Consider the following 22106-nt stretch of genomic DNA (forward strand, 5'->3'; position numbering starts at 1 on the left):
AAAAAAATCTTCTGCCAATCGAGGTATCTTAACTGCTCTCATATCATAGGATTTGGGGTCAGGCAAAAGGATCTCTCTGATTGAAGCAGCATATGGTAGGGGTCTGGCCTTCAGGTAGTGATGTTTTTGTCTTTCTTTCCTGCTATCTAAAAGGATTCCTTATAGAAAAAAGTTCAAGGATAACTTGTTATGAAAAACTTATGGGGGAATTCCCCGGTGGTCCAGTGGTTAGGACTCAGTGATTTCACTGCCGTGGCCTGGGTTCAATCCCTGGTCAGGGAACTAAGATCCTGCAAGCCGCACGGCACAGCCAAAAAAAAAAAAGTTACAATGGTAAATTAAAAAAAAAAAGAAAAAGAAAAACTTATGTATTACTTCTGTAATAAAAAAAAATTAAGAACATATGTTCACATGCAAACTTGTATATGAATGATTATAGCAGCACTATTCACAATAGCCAAAAAGTGGAAACAACCTAAATGTCCATCAGTTGATGATTAGATAAACAAAATGTGGTATATCCATAGAACTGAATATTATTTTTATTCCATAAAAAGGAATAAAGTACTGACTCATGCTACCAATTCACGTTATAACATCATGAATCTTAAAACATCATGTTAAGTGAAAGAAGGCAGTCACAAAAGACCACATATTGTATGATTCCATTATATGAAATGTTCAAAACAGGGAAATCCATAGAGACACAAAGTAGATTACTGTTTGCCCTGGAGCTGAGGGGGTTGAGGGGAAATGAGGAGCGGCTGCTAATGGATACTGTACTGGGTCAAACAGCATCCCCCCGCCTCCCCCAGATGAGAACAAAAATGTTCTAAAATTGATCGTGGTGATGTTTGCACACCTTTGTGGATATACTAAAACCCACCAAACTGTACACTTTAAATGGGTGAATTTTATGGTATGTGAATTATATGTCAATAAAGCTGTTATTTAAAATATTTAAAGGTATAAGGAAATACTGAAGAACCAACAATGACCTTGAGTAATCCCAACATGGAGAACTTCCACTTTTAGTCAATAAATTAGAGTGTGAAGAGGTTGAAAGTTAAACATTAGTTGTTAGTAAAAACAGCATTGATTGCTAGCTCTGCTGCTGAATTACTATAGGGACTTTTGGCCTTTTAGACAGAACTCTTTCCATTGAAAGTCATAGGAAAACGGTCTCAAACAGGCTTACTCAAAACAATAGGAATTTATCTCACATAATTGAAGTCCAGAGTAGGCACTAGTTTCAGGCATCCAGACACGGTCACGAGAGCTCTGATTCTCTCAGCTGTTTCCTTCATTGCCTTTGTTCTCAAGCTGGCTGTCTCTATGTAGTAGGCAACGGCAACCACAGGCAATCCCAAGATTACGTGGCGTTTATAGCTCCCGATACAAAAGGAGAGAGAATCTTACCTGATCACTCTGGCACTAGTTCCAGGACTGTTCAGGGCTGGCTCACATTCCTGGAGCCAAGGAGTAAAGTTCACTTCATCCAAGCATGGGTAAAGCAGGAAAGGGTGGTTCTCCAAAGGAAAAAAGACTGGATATACAAAATACATGTCCACTATGACAGGCGAAACTCTAAAACTTGCAGAGATTCAAACATCATCTCAGCCCAATAAGTACTTGCCAAGTCAATGTAGGAACAGACAAAATGGAGCTATTGCAGAGTACTTTTAAAGCATCACATTCCAAATTCTTATTCTTAGAGAAGCAATAAAACACAGGACACATACCAAGGTCATTAGCAAGATGCTGTTTTAGCAGTGAGCTACTTCAGTCAAGTATAGATTGTTCCATGTCCAGAATTCCATCCATCTCACACAGAAGAGATATTTTACTCTGGTAGATGGCAGTCTTTTTTTCCTGATCAGCCACAAGAAAAGCTAAGGCTTATCCAGTACGTAGGAAGAAGGCAGTCCAGAATGAATGAATGGAAAACACCCTGCTGCCAGTAAACTTTGCTCATTTAAATTGTTGATAATCCGGTGGGTTTCTGATCCAGGATCCAAATGCCTGCTTTCGGAGTGCGCTCCAGGCCTGCTGGTAAGTGGATGCGGCCTCCTTGTACTCATGGTACGTCACTAGCTTCTGCACCCTAATGCACACACACCACCAAGCACACAAGTTCTCACTGGACAGCTCACCACCGTGGCCAGCAAGACACCTCAGCAATAGGCTGGACAGATTTATTACAAGAGACTTAGGAAGCAGGAGGATTTTGTTATGCTGTCCTATGCTGACTCTTACCTCCTTTGTAGGGAATTCACTAGAAAACAGCATGGATTAAAACAGGTAAGAATAAACAGAATGCTAGTTTTGTCTGGTCCTGGTGGAATCAGATAAACAAGAATAACTGTATCTACTACTTGGTTTAAAATTTTCTATGTGTCTATAATTTCCACCATTAGGATCTAGCTGTTAGAAATTTCTCAACTGCATTTTCCCAAAGCACTTTCCATCTTAATCATATTCTCCTATGTACTGCCAGCCAATACCCCTTCCCAAATCCCTTAGTGTCTCTGACTGCTGAAGAATGGCCGACGTGCTGAATAATATCTATAATACTCACGCCCAGATCAAAAGATTTTCTTGTGACAAAGATTCTTTCCTTTGATCAAACTTGAGTCAGGCTCCTCTGAGCCCTCTTCTCGATCCAGCCCCGACCTTGAGCTCTGTCCTTGCCATCTCATAGCTGAAGAAACTGAGCCTCATGTCTCATTGAATCAGGTTTTATCCTGCTTCTACTCTTTCGTTCTTTGCCAAGATCTGAGGAGACCCAAGTTGTTTCTTCACTCACTTCAGCAAAGATTAAAGTTGCTAATGGTAGCAAACACTGATTTTCATTGTTTGATCAATTTCCCATAGCTTTTTGGTGGTTAATGGATGGGAACCACACACATGACAATGTTAAACTTTACCTGAGCCCTCAGTTCCCCAAACAAGCTATGGTTAAGAAATCTCCATCCCACACTTCTGTGTTGTGGGAAGTGGCTGACTGCAAAGAACCACCCTTCTTCATGGCTTAGACAGACTCATGAATGCCCCCCTCGCTTACCTCTAACAAGGCCAGACACAGACCCCATTCTTTGCCTCATAATGATTAGCTGAACTGTACCCACTGACAAAATCTCAACCACATGCCTGCTAATTTGACCAATTAGTTATGCTTCTCTCCTTCCCCCAGACCCCTGAACTTTGAGCCACTTTCAGCCTGAGCCAGCATCAGCATGTGTAACAAGCCCTTCTTTTAACAGCCCCTCCTGAGAATCAACACTTCCTGTTCAATTGTTCCATCACACTACCGGCTCGTCCTACTCCCCCATTCCCGGCTCTGTCTAACTTTGCTTCTCTCTCCGTATAAAAGAAAATTCCTTTGCACCTGCTCTTCAAGAGGCTTACAGATCTTAAGATTGCAGTGCCCTTGCTATTGCGTTAGTCCTCCTCCTATTGTAACAGGTCCTTTCTCTTATTACAATAATCCTTTTGAATGAAGTCTCTCCTTACCTAAGTCCAGATTTGTTTTTAAGTCACAGAATGTACGGAAACCCACCCAGTTCCAGTCTGATTCATTCTTCCAGACAAGAAACAAGCAAACTGACCATGGATGACGGGAGGGCATCAATACTGACTGTAGGATGCATGATGGTGAAAACAGGTGGTAGCCTCTTCATATGGAAGCATATAGCTACGCCTTCGCTTCCCCACTGTTGTATAAAAAAGACTTTGGCTGATCTTTGTTGTCAGTTCCTGGCAGGGAGCCTCTAAGCCCTTAGAATTCCCCTAATGATAGGAATGTCTTTGTTATTCATGGTGGACCCCTCAGATCACACCTAAGTTTTTGCTTAACGAGATGACTCATGGTGGGCCCTAGATAGTTTCAGGATGGGCTGGCCATGCCAGAAAGACCAACCATGAGTTTAGAAAGTTGGGGCTTTGAGCCATCTGATATCAGTCTGACCTCCTGGGGTGGGGATATTGGAAGGTGGAGACTGAGTTCAACCACATCATGTGGCCAACAATTCTATTAATCATGCTTATTGATGAAACCACACTAAACACGCTGAGCACTGAAGCTCAGGTCAGCTTCCTGGTTGGTGACAGAGAGTGACATGCTGGGAGGGTGATGCATCCTGGGGACACAGAAGTGTCAGGTTGGGGACCCTTGGAGACCTTGCCCTATGTGTCCCTTCTTTCATCTGGTCCTTATTTGTATCCTTCATAATAAAAGGTAATTGTAAGTATGGTGCTTTCCTGAATTCTGTGAGTTTTTCTAGTGAATTATTGAACCTGAGGGGGAAGTAGGAACCTGAGTTTGTAGTCAGTTGGTCAGAAGTGTAAGTGGCTTTGGGGCCCCCCCAGTATGTGGCTGGTGTCCTGAAGTGAGGTCAGTTTGTGGGGGCTGTGCCCCTACCCTGTGAGATTTGGCCTAACTCTGGGTAGTTAGTATCTGAATTCCACCCACCCACCTGCCCCAGAAGTGGTTTTATAGTTCTCTACATTCCTGTTTGGAAAGTAATTTAAGTCTTCGAGCTTCCGTTCACAAGCAGTGATGTGAACAAAAGAAAAAGAGAAGAGAATGATATTCCCAACAGAATCTATTGCTCCCCAAGCACTCACATTTCCACAATGCTGTCCATCTGGAGGTGGAACAAGAGGAGGGCCTGTAATGGCCCAGGCCCCAATTCTGCCCTTAGGCTCGTGTGACTCTGTATTACCAACTACCCATCTCCCACAGCTCAGATCATACACATATCTGCAAATGGGGCCATGGGGATTGAAGAGCATGTGGTTAGTAATAAGTACCCACTCGCCTACTGAACCACCATTCCTGCCAAAGCTTCCTGCCATCCATAAGCAGAATTAAACCAGAAGTCTTCCTAAATATGAAAAAACATAGGTCAATGGCATCACCTGAGGGAGTCTGGCCACTTGTCCTCTGAAATACTGCTTAGCAGCTTCTGGAATGATCTAAAGAGCTCTACTTTGCTGATTCGGGATCTGTTTGGAAAAAGAAGACCAAGAAGATTTATTAAGTGTTTACTATGTATCAGGCCCCTATCAAAGATACTGGGTTTCACATGGTATCTTTTTAGGTCTGAAGGTCCTGAGCCCCCATTTTCACCTTCTTGCACTTGGCAAGAAGAAAAATCCAGACCCAAGAGTCTGATGAGGTTGAGGGACAAAACTGATTCTCATCTTAAGAAATGTTATCAGGGACTTCCCTGGTGGTGCAGTGATTAAGAATCCACCTGCCAATGCAGGGGACACGGGTTCCATTCCTGGTCCGGGAAGATCCCACATGCCATGGAGCAACTAAGCCCACGTGCCACAACTACTGAAGCCTGCGTGCCTAGAGCCCATGCTCCGCAACAAGAGAAGCCACCGCAATGAGAAGCCTGAGTACCGCAACAAAGAGTAGCCCCCGTTCACTGAAACTAGAGAAAGCCCATGTGCAGCAACGAACACCCAATGCAGCCAAAACAAACAAACAAACAAAAAACCCCAAAACTCTCAAGAAATGTTACCAGCAGTGAAATCATCAAGGTGACGGGCTGAAATGGGGTAAAGACAGAGGGGATTACTAAATTTTGCCCCCAAGGATACCCATCAGCTATGTTTGGCTTCCTCCTTTCAAGGGAGCTGGCCCCTTGGGTAACAATGCTTACAAAGCTTTGGGACTTCCCTGACGGTCCAGTGGTTAAGGCTGCACTTCCACTGCAGGGGGCACCGGTTCCATCCCTGGTCGGGGAACTAAGATCCTGCATGCCACATGGCGTGGCCAAGAAAAAAAAAAAATCAGGAATAATACAAGGATACTTGCTATCACTGCTTTTATCCAACATTATACAGAAGGTCTGGCCAGTAAGACAAGAAATAAAAGGAATAAAGATTGAAAAGCAAAAAACAAGTCTTTATTCGTAGATGATTGTGATATTGTCAGTTCTGGTCAGCACAATAAGTCAAGAAAAAAAAATAAAAGGAGTGGAGGTTTGGAAAGGAAATACTATTTGCAAAAGATAGACTATGTTCAAAAATTCCGAAAGAATGCCCAGATACATTAGTAGAATAATAAGAGTTAGCAAGGCTGCTGGATACAAACATTAATTGTAAGAGAAATAAACAACAACAAAAAAGTTGATTGCAGTAGCAATGACCAGAAAATGAAATGAAAGGAAATTACTTAAAACAGCATCTGTGGTAGCCAATCTCTGAATGGTGATTCTTACCTCCTGGAATTCATGCCATTATGCAATCCCGCCCCACACCGAATAGGGGTTATGTGAATAACCATTAGGAGATTGGGTTGGAGTGTGACTTCTGAGGCTACTCACAAAAGACTCTGTGGCTTCTGCCTTGCTCTGTTGGATTGCTTGCTCTGGGGAGAAACCGGCCATCATGTTATAAAGATGAATACTTGTAGGACTATGGAGAGACCCAAATTGAGAGGAACTGAGGCCTCCTGTGAGCAGCCAGCACTGACTGACCTTGCAGCCACATGAGTGAGCCATTTTGAAACTGGATCCTCCAGCCCCAGTCAAGCCTTTGATGACTGTAGTCTTGGTTGACATAATGGATTGCAACCTCATAAGCCCCTGAGTCAGAATTATCCAGCTAAGCTCCTCCCAAATTCCTGACGCACAGAGACTGTGAAATAATAAATGTTAATTGTTTTTTTAAGCCACTAGGTTTTTTTTTTGGGGGGGGGTGTAATTTGTTACACAGCAACAGATAACTAATACATCATTCAAGAAATAAATCTAATAAAAGATGTGAAAATTTATGTGAAGAAAATCATAAAACTTTACTGAAATATATGTAAGAAGACCTAAATAAGTGAACATTCAAAACTGCTTGTTTTAAATTTGGGGCACAACTGCCAATTTGGCACCAGCATTATATAAAAAGATATACACCATATTCCTGGTTTGAAGACTTAACAATAAAAAATGTCAATTCTCCCCAAACTGAACTTTAAATTTAAAAGTCTAAGAAAAGCCAAGACACTCTTGAAAGACAAGGCAAGAGAACTTTCCCTAACAGATATCATCTTATTATAAAACTACAGTTATTAAGAGTATGGTTTTGGTGCAGGGAAAAACAAACCAACCAATGGAACAGAACAGAATGCCCAGAAACAGATCTATCTATCTATCTATCTATCTATAAAATACAGCTATTCTATATAATACAGATACATACAGATATTCTACATTTGATATGTGTTCACTTAAAACATGTAGATTTCAATAAAATTACTACAGTTTCTTTTTCTATCAAGAGTAGAAAATAAAATGAGTTTCTCTGACAGAGAGCTTGTATTGTATATGAGAGTCTTTTATACATACTATGTATTGGGTCATTGCAGGTGGACTAGAAAGATGGTAGAGAAATGATATTTCTCATATTTTTTTTCCATTCAATTAATAAAGTGGTCTGGTAGAGCTAATAAGGAGTTGTAGCTAAAGCTGCCACTAAGTAAGAACTGTCAGATTGAAATATCAATCCCCTTGAACTGAAAATGAACTTAAATTATAGAACTAAATACTGTGCAAGTGTTTATATGACTGCACTAGAACTGAAAATTATTACTCAAGAAGAAAATAATCTGACTGTTCAATATTAGTGAAAATATATCCAAAGGGTGGTCACCAAAGGCAACTGTAATGTTAAATCTTTTATTCATCTAGTAGTTTAAGTGTGAATAATACTGACTAATTCATATTGACTGATTAGACAATTAATTACTTTTACCCAAGCCTTACAGCTTTACATAATATTTTGTGTAGCTCATTCACTGGTGCACCAACTACTTATATGAAGCTAACACCTCAAGGACTTGTAAGAAACCATCAAACATACATGCTTCGAACATGGAGTTTAGATGCTGATGTTATTCTCCTGTAAAAGAACCAGCGCAATTTGAAGAGAAATTATTCTATATATTGGAGCAGGGAAGTGATGGTCCTGGAAAATCTCATACAGGACAAAGAAACGAGGCTCTCTGGCAGCTCCCTATGCTTTCTAGGCCTAAGCATAAAAAGAGAGACAATGAAGTTTATAGCTAATAGAAACATATTAAGAGTAGAGCCAGGAGGCCATGACCCTCAAAAAAGGGAGACTTAGAATTTTTTTCTTTTCAGACAACTAGCACTATATCAGGATTCATTTTACCCAGTTGAAAACAAACATTATTTGTTTTATTGTATGTATGTCTTCAGGTAGATAAGTTGATATGTTCACTGTTACTCAGAATCAAAGATTTCATCTCCAGATTCAAGACTCTGAAATTTTTGGTGACATGACCACACATTTTATTGCTCAAGAAGTCCAGAGAGTCTTACAGACTCAACATTTCCACTGTCCACATCACTCAGAATCAGCAAAAGAGGAACATCAAAAAATAAACTAATATCTTGCCCGGGGTGCTCACATTTCCCTTTGAAATACTGATAGGTGAGCCCATGAGACTTTTGCTATAACCCAGTGGCTACCAATGTACAACTATGAGAGAAAATTTGGCTATATTATTACAGAGCATTAATGAACTATGTCAAGGCATTTCATTCACAAGCCTTAGTAATCAACCATGCCATGATCTGTAGTCTGGAGATGGGGTCCACTCAAGGTTCATTAAAGAAACACAACACTTAAACCTCACTGGAAGGTGGCACACTGGATTCTATTTACCACCAACACTGGGCGAAATGTCAAGGCCTCCAGTGTCACTGTGAAAAGCCATCAGTGACAGCTTAACAGCTTCTTGAGACCAGATGTGTAAAATGTTTTCAACATTATTCCCTCTGGAGGAGCAAATGGCACTTTCTCTTATGAATGCTTTTGGTCTAAGTCACCTCATGAGTAATGTTAAGGTGTTATATCTCCCTCCAGAGAAGTAAGACCTTTCTCAAGACTTGTTCAACAGCAGAACAGAGTGACCATAATAGTAATTCCTCTGTCAAAGAGGCCCACCCAAAAATAACCAATGATGTCATCTGTGGAGCAAAATAATCTTGGTGGCCGCTAGCTGCTATGCTCCAACAAGCCCTAGTTCCTTTTAACAGTGAGGATTACATTCTTAGATATTAGTCTTCCTGGTGAGCTGGTTAACACTACTGGTTGGTGTATCAAAGAGCTAGGAAAGCTATACATACATAATTTTTTAAAGATTACACATTCACATTTCAGCCTAGCCCTATCTTTATTCTAACATACTTAGACACGCTTAGTTTTTTTTTTTTTAATCTCTTACCCTTCTCTTTTATAATCCAATGAGCCACGTAATGATCTCTCCAGGATGCTCTGGTAGCTCATCTGGGAAGGGAAGAGAATATGCCTCTTCAGGCAAAGAGAATTTAAAAGGATTTGCCGGGCTTCCCTGGTGGCGCAGTGGTTGAGAGTCCGCCTGCCGATGCAGGGGACACGGGTTCGTGCCCCGGTCCGGGAAGATCCCACATGCCGCGGAGCGGCTGGGCCCGTGAGCCGTAGCCGCTGAGCCTGTGCGTCTGGAGCCTCTGCTCCGCAACGGGAGAGGCCACAACAGTGAGAGTCCCGCGTAACGCAAAAAAAATTAAGCTTCTTGAAAATGAGGGTCCTTTATCTGATTCCTGTTATTATCTCATTGTTTGCAATAAACACAAAGACTTAAAATAAAATATTACCTTTGAGTGTCGCACTAGTATTTTAAATGTTTCCAACATCCCAGTCTTGAGTTCATACTCCAGATCATTTTAAAAAAGGTGGTTCCAGGATAGCACTCAGGAATGAGAAGTGAGAAAAACCCACTCTCCCCAGCAGCTGTTGGTCTTTAAAATTAAAGTAACTTTGACCCTTTCAAACATAATGTGCAGGGGCTTCCCTGGTGGCGCAGTGGTTGAGAATCTGCCTGCCGATGCAGGGGACACAGGTTCGAGCCCTGGTCTGGGAAGATCCCACATGCCACGGAGCAACTAGGCCCGTGAGCCACAACTACTGAGCCTGTGCGTCTGGTGCCTGTGCTCTGCAACAAGAGAGGCCATGATAGTGAGAGGCCCGCGCACCGTGATGAAGAGTGGCCCCCACTTGCCTCAACTAGAGAAAGCCCTCGCACAAAAACGAAGACCCAACACAGCCAAAAAAAAAAAAAAAAAAAAAGTGTCTTAAAAAAACCCAAAACACATAATGTGCAGATTCATTTGATGACTGAAGAAGAAATCTATCTTAACAAGATGTCTACTGCAAGCCCTGTCATTCAATTTTCACAACATTCCCGTGTGACAGATACTATGAGTTACCCTTGCTTTATTGTTAGGGAAGTTGAGGCCCAGAGAGGTAAAGTAATTTGCCCAATTCACACACTTGGGGGGAAAGGGAGCCAGGAATTAAACATCAGTCTCTTGAACTGCAAAGCTTCTGCTCTTTCCACCATGAACTTACTCCTATATGGAGTCTGCCTTCTAAATGGAGAGACATCCACAACATGTCAGATACCTCAGATCATCTACTCCAATATCCTTGTTTTACAGATATGAACACACTGAGGCCCAGAGAGCTACTGGACTTGTCCAAAGTCACCTGACAACTGGAGACGGAGCCAGGGTGAGAACACGGGGCACTCCCAATCACACATAAAACACTGACATATTGGGATAAACTGGAAAACAGCACTTTAGGAATCTGGAGAAAAGATGGTAATTTTGAACCAGAAAGAAGTCGTAAGGAAAGCTTTTAAGGTAAAAGATGGTGTAGGTTCACAGTGAAGAGCATTTAGACTTGAGCAAAGCAGCAAACTGAAGCCACAGGCAGGTGGGTGGGGCCAGTATGGGTTGCTGCTAGCTTGTCACTTACAGCAAAGGCAGAGCTCAGCAGGAAGTGTGCTCCCTGTCCCTTGTGACCTGCTCTGCTCACACATCGTGGCCTGTGGTTAACTGCTGGTTCCTGGAGAGATGCAGACAATGGCCTGAAGCAGGGAGGCCCTTGAGAAAAAACTGGTTAAAAAATTTCTACCCCTAACAATTTTGTAAATACTACTCAATTCAACAGCTCAGGCCACCAAGAGGCAGGCTGGGTCTGCTGTATAGGCCATTTGAACCCTGCTTAGTGTCTGTGAAGAAAAAAACTTTTTTTTTTTTAAGTCTAAAAAGATGTAAGTTATTATTATTTCCATTGAGGGAGACAAATAAGCATGTCAAAAAGAAAAGAAACAAATCCACCTGTGAACTTTAATTACAATACAACTTTTTTTTTTGCAGTACGTGGGCCTCTCACTGTTGTGGCCTCTCCCGTTGTGGAGCACAGGCTCCGGATGCACACGCTCAGCGGCCATGGCTCATGGGCCCAGCCGCTCCACGGCATGTGGGATCCTCCTGGACTGGGGCACGAATTCGTGTCCCCTGCATCGGCAGGCGGACTCTCAACCACTGCGCCACCAGGGAAGCCCCAATACAACTTTTTATAAGGGCATAATAAAGAAATGGAAAAGCCACTTAGAATGAAAAGAACTACCTATAAATTGTGGGAGTCCTACAACAGTCACTCAGAGGCAGCTCAATCCAAACAGATGGAAGTGCCTTTGGTGGGGAGGCTGCTACCCCATAGCCCCACCCACCCTCGTGTTATTGCAGACCCTCTGTGGCTCACTGGGAGGGAAAAGCAGAGGGGGCAAGATGAACATTTAACAAAAGAAAAACCAATAAGGCAGATACATGAAACTCCAAACACACAATCATGAAACCCAAGTCTCATGTCCAACAGATCATATGCTCCACATTTCAATAAAAGCCAATTTGAAGATACAAAGTCTTGTTTTCATGGCACCCTTCTTGCCAGTCTGATCACTGTGCAGCTTCATAAATGATTCTCGGGTTCCAGCCTTGACCCACTAAACCAGAATCTCTAGTGGTGAAGCCCAAGAAAGTGTTCCTTTCAAAATCTTCCAGGGGAAAGAACAGTCTTTCCAAGAAATGCTGAGACAAGGACATCCACGTGCAAAAGAATGTAGTTGGATCCCTACCTCACACTTTATAAAAAATTAAATCAAAATGGATTGAAGTCCTAAACATAAAAGCTAAAACCATGAGAAGAAAGCACAAAGTAAATCTTTGTGACAATGGTTTCTTACATATGATACTAAAAGCACAAACCATGAATTACAAAAATAGATAAAATGGACTTCCTTAAAATTTGAAACTTTTGTGTTTTAAAGGACACTTTCAAAAACTGAAAAGACAATCCACAGAACTGGAGAAATCATCTGAAATATATATCTGATAAAGGACTCATATCCAGAATATATAAAGAAATCTCTCAAATCAACAATGAAAAGACAAATAAACCAATTTAAAAAATGGGCAAAAGATCTGAACAGATATTTCTTTAAAGAAGATATACAAATGGCTAATAAGTACAGGAAAAGATGCTCAACATCATTAGTTATTAGAGAAATGCAAATCAAAACCACAACGAAATAGAACTTAACACCCACTAAAATGATTACAAGACAGACAATAACAAGTGTTGGAAAGGATGCAGGATAATTGAAATACTCATACATTGCTGATGGAAGTTTAAAATGGTGCAGCTGTTATGTAAAACAGTTTGGCAGTTCCTCAGAAGTTAAACATAAGGTTATCCCATGACCCAGCAATCCCACTCCTAGGTATACCCAAGAGAGCTGAAAACAAATGTCCACCCAAAAGCTTGTATATGAATGTTCAGAGCAGAATTATTATTTATAATAGCCAAAAAGTGAAATAACCCAAATGCCCACCAAAGGATGAACAGATAGGGGCTTCCCTGGTGGTGCAGTGGTTGGGAGTCCGCCTGCCAATGCAGGGGACATGGGTTCGAGCCCTGGTCCGGGGAGATCCCACATGCCGTGGAGCAGCTAGGCCCATGTGCCACAACTATTGAGCCTGCGCTCTAGAGCCTGCAAACCACGGCTACTGAAGCCTGCGCGCCTAGAGAAAGCCCACGTGCAGCAATGAAGACCCAACGCAGCCAAAAAAAAAAAAAGAAAAAGGAAATGTTCTGGAATTAGAGGGTGGTGAGGTGTGAATGCACTGCCACCATCTCCTTCTGCCCCAATATGCTATACCTGGCTTGAAGGCGTCCGATTCCTTTCTTTGTTGTTCCCTGTGGAAAGCCATTGGCGGTGACATCCAGTGGCTGCTCAGGAACTGCACTCCAGCTGATGGCTATGAAAAGATAAGATTCTGGGGTTAAAACTGTTCAGTTTTCTGTAAATGTCAGAGGTATTTTAATAAAAATATTCCCCTACCACTGAAGACTCATGAGAGCTGGATATGATGCCAGAGACAGTGGCTGCCACCCTGATGCCTGGCCTCCAGAATACAATAGTATAAGTGGTTCATGATTCATCATCACCACCACCACCATCATCATCATCATAGCTAACAATCACTGAGTATTTATTATATGATGAACACAGTAAATGCATGAAACAGGATTTCTCATTTATTCTTCGTAACAACGCTGACAAATGATATTCTTATCCGAAGATGAAGGAACTGAGGCTAAGAGAGGACAAGTTGCCCAGGGTCATAAAGAGTATGAACTTGACCCAGTGTGGGTATCTCCCGAGCCCATGCTATTGGCCACTTGAGTGGTAAACTGCTACCCCAGGCTGGGAGGATGCAGTCCCTTCCAGGCCACTCTAATGTCCAGGGACAAGCTACTCCAGAGCAAGTGGAACATGGATCCCTTACCTGCCCCACAAGGAACAAGTCGGCCTTGGTTCTCAGCCTTTTTTGCCTGTACTGCACAGCGGCTCTGTTCAAATGGTAAATCTGACTGCTGTAGTTTCACTTCTTGAACTCCAAAGCCTTCAGGTAAAGCTGAGACATTCTGACACCTAAACGTGAGGGGAAAGGCATGTAGTTTAGGCTCACTCATCGAGAAAGAGAGTATCTTGGACTGTGGACCACATCACCACCCATGTCTCAGTGGGAGGCAAAGGCCTTAGAAGGTGTGTGGATTGATTGATTGATTGATTGATTGATTGATTTATGGGGAGGATGGTATAGGAGGTTGTGACAGAATAGAATCCAGATCCTATGAACCTTATGGCTGAAGAAAGATCTCTTCCATCACTCTGAAGTGACAGCTATAAACTGAGTCACCACCCCTCAGGGACTTCAGTAACACCGAACTCCATTTCTCATATTGGCTGTGAAAGATTTGAAAACCTTAAGAAGAAATACTAACCTGTCGGCATCAGCTTCCTAGGGAGTCCTTAAAACAGGCCAGAAAGCAAAATTATACTATAATATAAAAGCTTCATTTTTTTCTCTTGAATATTTCACACAAACTAGATGCCAACATGTAGTGGGTCTAGAGCTGAGCAGACAGCAACTTAAAGTCTTGGAATCAAGAAAACATGGAAAACAGAAAATGTCTTGGGCACAGTGCCTAGGATTGCCTTTTTTTTCTTAACATATTTATTGGCATATAGTTTATACACCATAAAATTCACCCATTTAAAGTTATAATTCAATTTTTTAAGTATAGTCACAGAGTTGTGCAACAAGCACTGCAATCTACATTTTCGTCACCCCAGTGAGAAATCCTGCACCTAACGGCAGTCATTCACCATCCCCTTCTCCAGCCCCTGGCACCCATGAATCTACTTTCTGTCTCTGTGGATTTGCCTATTTTGGACATTTCACTCCATGAAACCATACAACATGTGGCCTATTTCACTTAGCATAAGATTTTCAAGGTTCATCCATGTTGTGACATGTATCAGTCCTTCATTCCTTTTTGCAGCTGAGTAACATTCCACTGCAGGGAGCTACCACCTTTTGTTTATCAATTCACCAGCTGATGGACATTTGGGTTGTTGCACATTTGGGCTATTATGACTAATGCTGCTATGAACATTCATGTACAACTTTTATGTGGATGTATGTCTTTATTTCTCTTGTGTATGTACCCGGGAGTGGAATTAGTGGGTCATATCCTGGGGCTGCTTCCAAGAGTCAGCTTTAGGAGTGGTACATTTGACAAGGGCCCACAGACCTCCTCTGGTCATGGCCTTATCTGCCCTCAGTTACTACAGCATTAATCAGGTTTGGCTGCCCTTCTTCAGGGAGACCACGCTTGAGTGGTCATCATTTGTCTTTTTTTCTTTTTAAAAAATTAACACTAATGTCTGAAGGTTTTTAAACATTATAACAGCAATATATGCACACTGCAGAAAAATCAGAAAATAGAATAATCACAAAGAAGAAAAAAAATCACCCATAATACCACAACTCAGTGGTAATCATATTAATACCTTGGTTTATATCCTCCTATAAATTTTTTCTATGGGCATATATACTTTAAGACCAAAACGAACTCGTTTTACCTTCTAAATTGCTCTTTAAACATTATGAGCATCTTTCCATGTTAAATATTCATCAATATTAGTTGTAACAAAAATCACAATCTTCTATTGCTGGCCATTTCAGTGGTTTCCTCTTTTTTTTCCTTAAATTAGTACACACAAAGCTAAATATTTGAGCTCTTTCTTAATTATTTCCTTAAAACAAATTCTTAACTCTTTGTACGTATGTATGTATGTCCAGGCTCTTTGCACATATTCTCAGACTGCTTTTTGGAAAGACTGTTCCCTCCCTGCCCTCTCACCTCCCAATCAGTGCTCTCTGCATGGCCTCCTGGCTGTACGGGCACTTCCCAATGACCACAGCTGACAGGTAGATGGGCTCTTCTAGGAAGTGCATCAACAGTGCCCCCTGGCATCCGAGGACGTTCCACCGTGCCAGCTTGTCACTGCAGGACATGGAGCAAGTCCTGTCCCCCCGGCCTGGCTTCACTCGGAGCAGCCCCACCCGGTGATAGGCAGCACCAGGCTTCCCTGAGTCTCCAGCTTCCCCAGGCACACACTTGGCTCCGGTTCTATAAACGTCCACCACTTTGGTGCCACCGGGGGCCATTCCAGTGACAGTGGCTAGTTCCTCTGCAGTGAGATTAGAGCTGCTGACATCTGGTGAGTTAGGGCCACTTTCCTGGTTGCCAAAACTCTGATGGTGAGCCATACCATCAGGAGTCCTGGGCTCAAGCCTCATCTTTTTGGTCACAGGACCATCTGAGTCTTCACATTTCCTTTTATCTTCAGGAGCTTCTAGGTTACCACTAGCTTCTACTGATGGATTATTGGCCCAATCTCTACTGACAGGACAGCAAGGCTGATCTTCAAACTCAAGCATTGGAATGATGGAGGCATCCCCACCTGTAGGAGAAGAAATCACTTAAACCAGTGGTTCTCAAAGTGAGGCCACCAGACCAGCCACATAAGCATCCCTTGGGAACTTGATAGAAATGCAAATTCTTGGGACCCACAGTAGCCCTGCTGAATCAGAAACTCTAGAGGTGGTACCCAGCAGTCTGTTTTAACAAGGTCTCCAGGTGATACTGATGCAACGTCAAGCTTGAGAACCACTGACTTAAATGAAGCTTAATTCTATTCTCCCAGCTACCTGAGATGAGTTAAGAACACTTGGCCAAATTTCCCTAACAAGAATTCTCTGAGGTTCTTGCTGAAGACCGTATCCTAGACCCAGTGAGCTAGCCTCTCTCAGTGGGAGGAGTCTTGAAAACTGAATTGTTTAACAAAGATCCCAGGTGATTCTTACCACAGAAGTTTTGGAAACACTAGATTAGACCAAGGCTTCTCAACCTCCACGTTGACATTCTGGGCCAGATAATTCTTTGCCACGGAGGCTTGCCCTATATATTACAGGATGTTTAGCAGCCTCCCTGGTCTCTACCTACTAGATACCAATAGCACCCCTGAGTCTGACAATCAAAAATGTCTGCAGATGCTGCCAAATGTCCCCTGGGCAGCAGAATGATCCTGAGTTGGGAACCCCTGGCTTAGAATGAGCACAGTTTCTCAAGTGCATTTTATGGAATATTATTCCATAAGATGCCTTGGAAAACAAAAGTGGATGGTTGATTTCAGGGTTAAATAAGTTTGGCAAATAATGCTCACAATTTCCCCATCTTGCATATCCTCACAGTAAAGACTCACAGTAAATTACACAACTGGTGTTTCCCCAAGCTGGTTTAGAGGTTTCTGACCCACTCTGTGTTTACAGGTAATCAAAGAAAACCAGAGGTCAGTAAAAAGCACACCGCCCCTGTGAGAAGGGAGCTTCTTCTTCAAACACTAATGTGTATTGCTTTTCTAAAGTGTGTAAATAATACGTCTGTGGTCTTTATAACCTAAGAGTGGGAAAGGCAAGAGATGCAGAAGTGGGAGTGTTGCCAGAGAGGCTGGCTGGCAGGCTTCCAGAGACCTCACAAGGTGACAGTGACTTTGGAGAATTCCCCAGGGCCCACCTCCCACTCTGAAGGCTCAGAGATTTGATCTTGACAGATGCCTGAACTCAAGAGGCTGACTCATGCTAATACAGCTCACAAGTACCAGTCTGAAGTAGCCAATCCAGGCACCAACTTATCAATTAGTAATGAGGAATAAATGCCAAGGGCGCCAAATAGTCACATTCTCTAGGTAGTGTTCTTTCTCCCTGCAGACAAACCATCGGTGGACATCACACTGTAAAAGATTACCCATCACCCTGGGAGTTAGATCAGTGGTTCTAAATTTTGATTTCAAAGACCAGTAAAATCTCCAGAAGATTTTAAGACGACTAGAGTGTTGACAACTTTTTATTCCACCAAGTAAGATCTTTAAAAATCCTATTTATCATTATTTTAAAAATGCATAAAAATCTCATAACCTTAAAATGAAAGAAATTAGTGTTTTGAAAAACTCACTGAGTAGTCCTGATTTTTCTCATCTGGCCATGGACCAGTACACTCTCACAAAGCAGTACCAGCCTGTAGACCACTGATTTATGTCCTCTGATTAGGCGGTCAGGCCAGCTGTGATCTCCAGATGTATCTCTCTCCACAGGAATGCTACACCTCCTACTGGGATCAGCCAGGGCCTGGCTATTCAAAATGTGATACATGGGCCAATACCACTGGCACCACCTGGGAGTTGGTTAGAAATGCAGACCTCCGGCTCTACCCCAGACCTACTGAATTTGAATCTGCATTTTAACAAGATCCCTGGGTGATTTATATGCATATTACAGTTTGATAAGCACTGAGTTAGGAAACAACCTATCAGGGCACTGCTAAGAATAGAGTATGGATGAGTCCTCCCTCCCTCTGTGTGTCATTTTCCTGTTCTTTCATAAGCTATATTATATTTTTGATTTATGATCTTCAGTTATTGTCTCTTAAGAGTGATCACCTATCTGCTCCAATTGCATAGTTAATTTTAAAATTTAATACTCAGGGGACAATATTATATCCTTATTTCAAAGTTTTTAGGGTGACGAAATTTTACTACCATCCCTGAACTGTTGTCTACAAAGGGTAGAAATTATTCCCAATTTTCAAGACAGAAAAACAAAAGAGAGAAAATCAGCCAGGTCTGGTCTTCCTGCCTAAGGCAACCAGAGCACCTGAACATCCCCTTACAACTCATCAAAATTTACCTTAACTAACCATGACTGTCTACATTTCCTAAAAAACTAAAGGGTAAGCAAGGGACTAGTCTTATTCACTGCTACATAACCAGTATGTCACACTGCCTGACAAGGAGTAGAAAATTTATGTTTAATGAATGAATGAAATGAGTTTCAGGATAAATCACCATAGAACTCAGGGCTTTGGACCTCTAAGCCGTCTTGTTGGTTTTGGACCTTGTGGGGTCTCAGCTTTAAGCTTTCAAATCCTGCTTGGGAACTGAGAACTGAATAATAGTATGAGTGAAGCTCCCTCCACTTTTCCTTGGTAGAGACGTGATTAGGCACACTGGGCTGTTCACAAAAAGGCACTATAAATGGTTGTAGCTACACTTCATCTAAGGTGTTTTTTTGAGAAACTATGGATAAGACAACAATAAGGAAGCAGACAATGTAACATGAATCCAAAGACATTAATATACTTACAGGGTGTATGGCTGGAGAAAAACACAAACAAGAGGTCTGGTCTGAGTTTCCACAGTTCTCTCTGAGTTCCTGGGACAAAGATGGAATCCTCCTTCAGGGTGGCTGCCAAGTGGAGCTGATGGAGAAGGTACCTAATGGGGTGCAGGATGTTATCAGAACGAACAACCAGTCTCTGTGGTAAAGGGAAAGACTCTGGTTGCGTGATTACTAAGAAAGAAAGAGATACTGCAGACCAATGGGACTGGTAGCGATTTGGAATTATGAGAATGACCTAGCCCAGTGATTCTCAAAATGCGGTTCCTGAAACAGCAGCATCAGCATCAGCTGGAATTTATTAGAAATGCAACTTATCAGGCTCCACCCGGATCTGCTGAATCAGAATCTCTGGGGATGGGCCCAGTTATCTGGGTTTTTTTTCTTTTTGTTTTGTTTTTGTTTTTTTTGGCGGCCTCTCACTGTTGTGGCCTCTCCCGTTGTGGAGCACAGGCTCCGGACACGCAGGCTCAGCGGCCATGGCTCACGGGCCCAGCGGCTCCGCGGCATGTGGGATCTTCCCGGACCGGGGCACGAACCCGCGTCCCCTGCATTGGCAGGTGGACTCTCAACCACTGCGCCACCAGGGAAGCCCTGGGTTTTAACAAACCCTCTAGGTGATTCTGATGCACATCAAGCATGAGAACCACTGTCTAGACGAGCACTATTTTAAGTGCAGTTCAGAGGCCTACATAATCAGTATTACCTAGGAGCTTCTTAGAAATGCATATTCTGGGGCCCCCACCCAAGCTAAATCAGACTCTTTCGGGATATAGCTTTACCTTTGGAAGCTCCTTCTGGCTATGACCTCAGCATGGCTATCATTGAGGATGTCTCCTGTGGCAAAGACAGGACATTAGTGAAAACATATGGAACCTGGAGATTCCCTGGTTCCTAAAAGCAGAACATAGTAGCTTCTCCCAGCACCCAGAATGACCACGTAGCTCCTGGAGGGCTTTGCCTGAAAGTTTTACAATCATTACTGGCAAAGCATTTACAGCAGGGTTTCCTCAACTACTGACATTTAGGGTTGGAAAATGCTTTGTTGAATGGGGCAGGGGGGCGCTGTCCTGGGCTTTGCAGGATGTTTAGCAGCATTCCTGGCCTCTACTCACTAGAGACCACTAGCATATTCCCCTCTCCCCAGTTTTGACAACGAAAATGTCTCCACATATTGCCTAATGTCTCCTGGAGGGCAAAATCTCCCCTAGCTGAGAACCCCTGATTTATAGGGAAATCTTTATCTGGAGGAGAAGAGTCCAGATCTTTTGTACCCTCATGCCATACTTGTGCTCATAGTGATAAAATTCCACCGAATTCTATCAATAGTGGTCCTGGAACAGCTTCACCATATCCAGGAGGAAAGGCTAGGAGAATGAGGAAAGCAAACTGGAGGAGGAATCTGTTAACTGGCAACCAGAAGGTGAAGATGCCAGACCTCTAAGGGATTTCCATATTCTTTCTGGTGCCAAAATCTCCATTTAATTAAAGATTGCTTTGTGGGGCTTCAGATCTAATATGGAATAGCTAAGCCCAGGCAACTTTTGGTTTGAGCATGAAAACACTGGCCAACTTCCAAGCCACTCAGAAAGATGTTCTTGGTGGCCTTTGCTTCCACAGCTTATTTCCATTCTTTAAATGAGTTCTGTCCTTTCAAGTGGAGCGACAGTCAGTGGGAAGTGAAAGGTCAGCCACCTAGCGATATTGCCCCTTTGCTCTGCCGAGAAGAGGAACGGATGACATGCACACGGGTTTCCAAAAGCTCCCTAACAGGCCCTGTTCAGACCCCACCGGGGCTTACCGCTCTTCCTCATTTTGGACTGGCCTATGCATTTGGTTCCTGTTCCCATTGAGACAACTTCCTTTCTCACTGAGGGGGAAAAAAAAATCATTAAGTGTGCTCTCAGAATCTGAATGATCTATAGGTTTAATAAGTCTGCACATTGAGTCCCCCAAAGGCTGACTCAACTGTGCACTGCGTTTCCAGCACGGCCATCTACCACCACCAGAAGTACCCCGCCCCCTGGCGGGGAGCAGCGGAACATGCCCAACATCGCGGTTTACACCCAACCGCCATCGTTCCTGCCTAGCCCTGTGTAATTCTACCATCTCCTACAGGGAGAGACAGCGTTCCAGGGAGAAAAGGTCTCACCTTGCACCGGTCTGTCAGGGCGGTCACAGGCCTGGTCAGCTGTAGGTTGTATCTTCACCACGGCTGCCAGCAACGTCCACTCGCGGTTGGGCTCGGGCTTCCCTTGCTTGGGCAGCATGCTCCTATAGTGCTCATAACAGAGCCGCGCAATCTCATCCGCGGTCCACATGGTGTGAGCTGGCGCTGAGGCCCTGATCAAAACCCACAACCATCAGAAGGGCAGAAAGGAGAACGAATGCAAGATGCTACAACCCTGCACCGGTGCTTCAACAGGCATTCAGATATAGCCCATTCATGTTCATACTGAGGTTTCTCAGTTCAGAACCCTATGTATCATCTTCTCCTACTACCCCTCTGCCTACTTTTCATCTTTAATGAAAGACTAAAGAAGTCCCAAATCTCACAACACCAGAAGATACCCTATTTCTTCAAGCTGCTTTTTTTCTTCTTCTAATGTTATATATTTGACATGCTTCTAATGAATCTGAACCTAACTACTCAAAATGAAAGCATATGAGAGGGAAGTATCCTTGTTACTCAATTTTCACTTGGAAATAGCATGTAAAATAGCTGAGGCTGCAGACCTCAGCTTGCTTTGGACAGACCCTCACCATACAAAGTTTATCTTTCCGGGGAGAAGGTTTTTCTTTTCCGTCCTCTTTTTCAGACGTTTTACTTGTCATTCCGTCATAGCAGATAGTTTACCTCCCTCTAGTAAACCTCCACTGATGCCCCCATCAGGAAAGCAACCCTGTAATTTCTTCTACAGCGTTTTATGATGCAGAGGGGAGAAGTGACAAGAGTCTAGTGGTTTCTCACCAGTCAAGTGTTCTGCTTCTCAGAGTGAGTCCTTTGGAGTTAGCATTTCCGGATTCTCATCCTGCTTTTGCTACAAAGTAACTGTGCAATACTGCGTAGATTACTTAACCTTTCTGTATCATCTG

General features: G+C 42.9%; 1 protein-coding gene across 2 annotated transcripts; it reads right to left on the minus strand.

The window, feature by feature from the left end:
* Window positions 1-547: 547 nt before the first annotated feature.
* Window positions 548-22097, minus strand: ADAT1 (adenosine deaminase tRNA specific 1). Of its 2 annotated transcripts, XM_060132012.1 has the most exons (11): window positions 21982-22097; window positions 21163-21353; window positions 20812-20880; window positions 19793-19847; window positions 18978-19108; window positions 15637-16240; window positions 13713-13858; window positions 13082-13181; window positions 6342-6432; window positions 5535-5561; window positions 4621-5007 (listed from the first exon to the last, which is right to left on the minus strand). In XM_060132012.1, exons 2-11 carry the CDS (start codon window positions 21329-21331, stop codon window positions 4978-4980), a joined length of 1422 nt encoding a protein of 473 aa, XP_059987995.1. In that variant the 5' UTR covers window positions 21332-21353; window positions 21982-22097; the 3' UTR covers window positions 4621-4977. The 2 variants fall into 2 exon arrangements, with proteins under 2 accessions (XP_059987994.1, XP_059987995.1); XM_060132011.1 differs by lacking the exons at window positions 5535-5561; window positions 6342-6432 and adding an exon at window positions 548-2104 and having other exon boundaries at window positions 4921-5007.
* Window positions 22098-22106: the final 9 nt, after the last annotated feature.

This window comes from Lagenorhynchus albirostris, chromosome 19 (assembly GCF_949774975.1).
Source record: "Lagenorhynchus albirostris chromosome 19, mLagAlb1.1, whole genome shotgun sequence".
NCBI classification, from domain to species: domain Eukaryota; kingdom Metazoa; phylum Chordata; class Mammalia; order Artiodactyla; family Delphinidae; genus Lagenorhynchus; species Lagenorhynchus albirostris.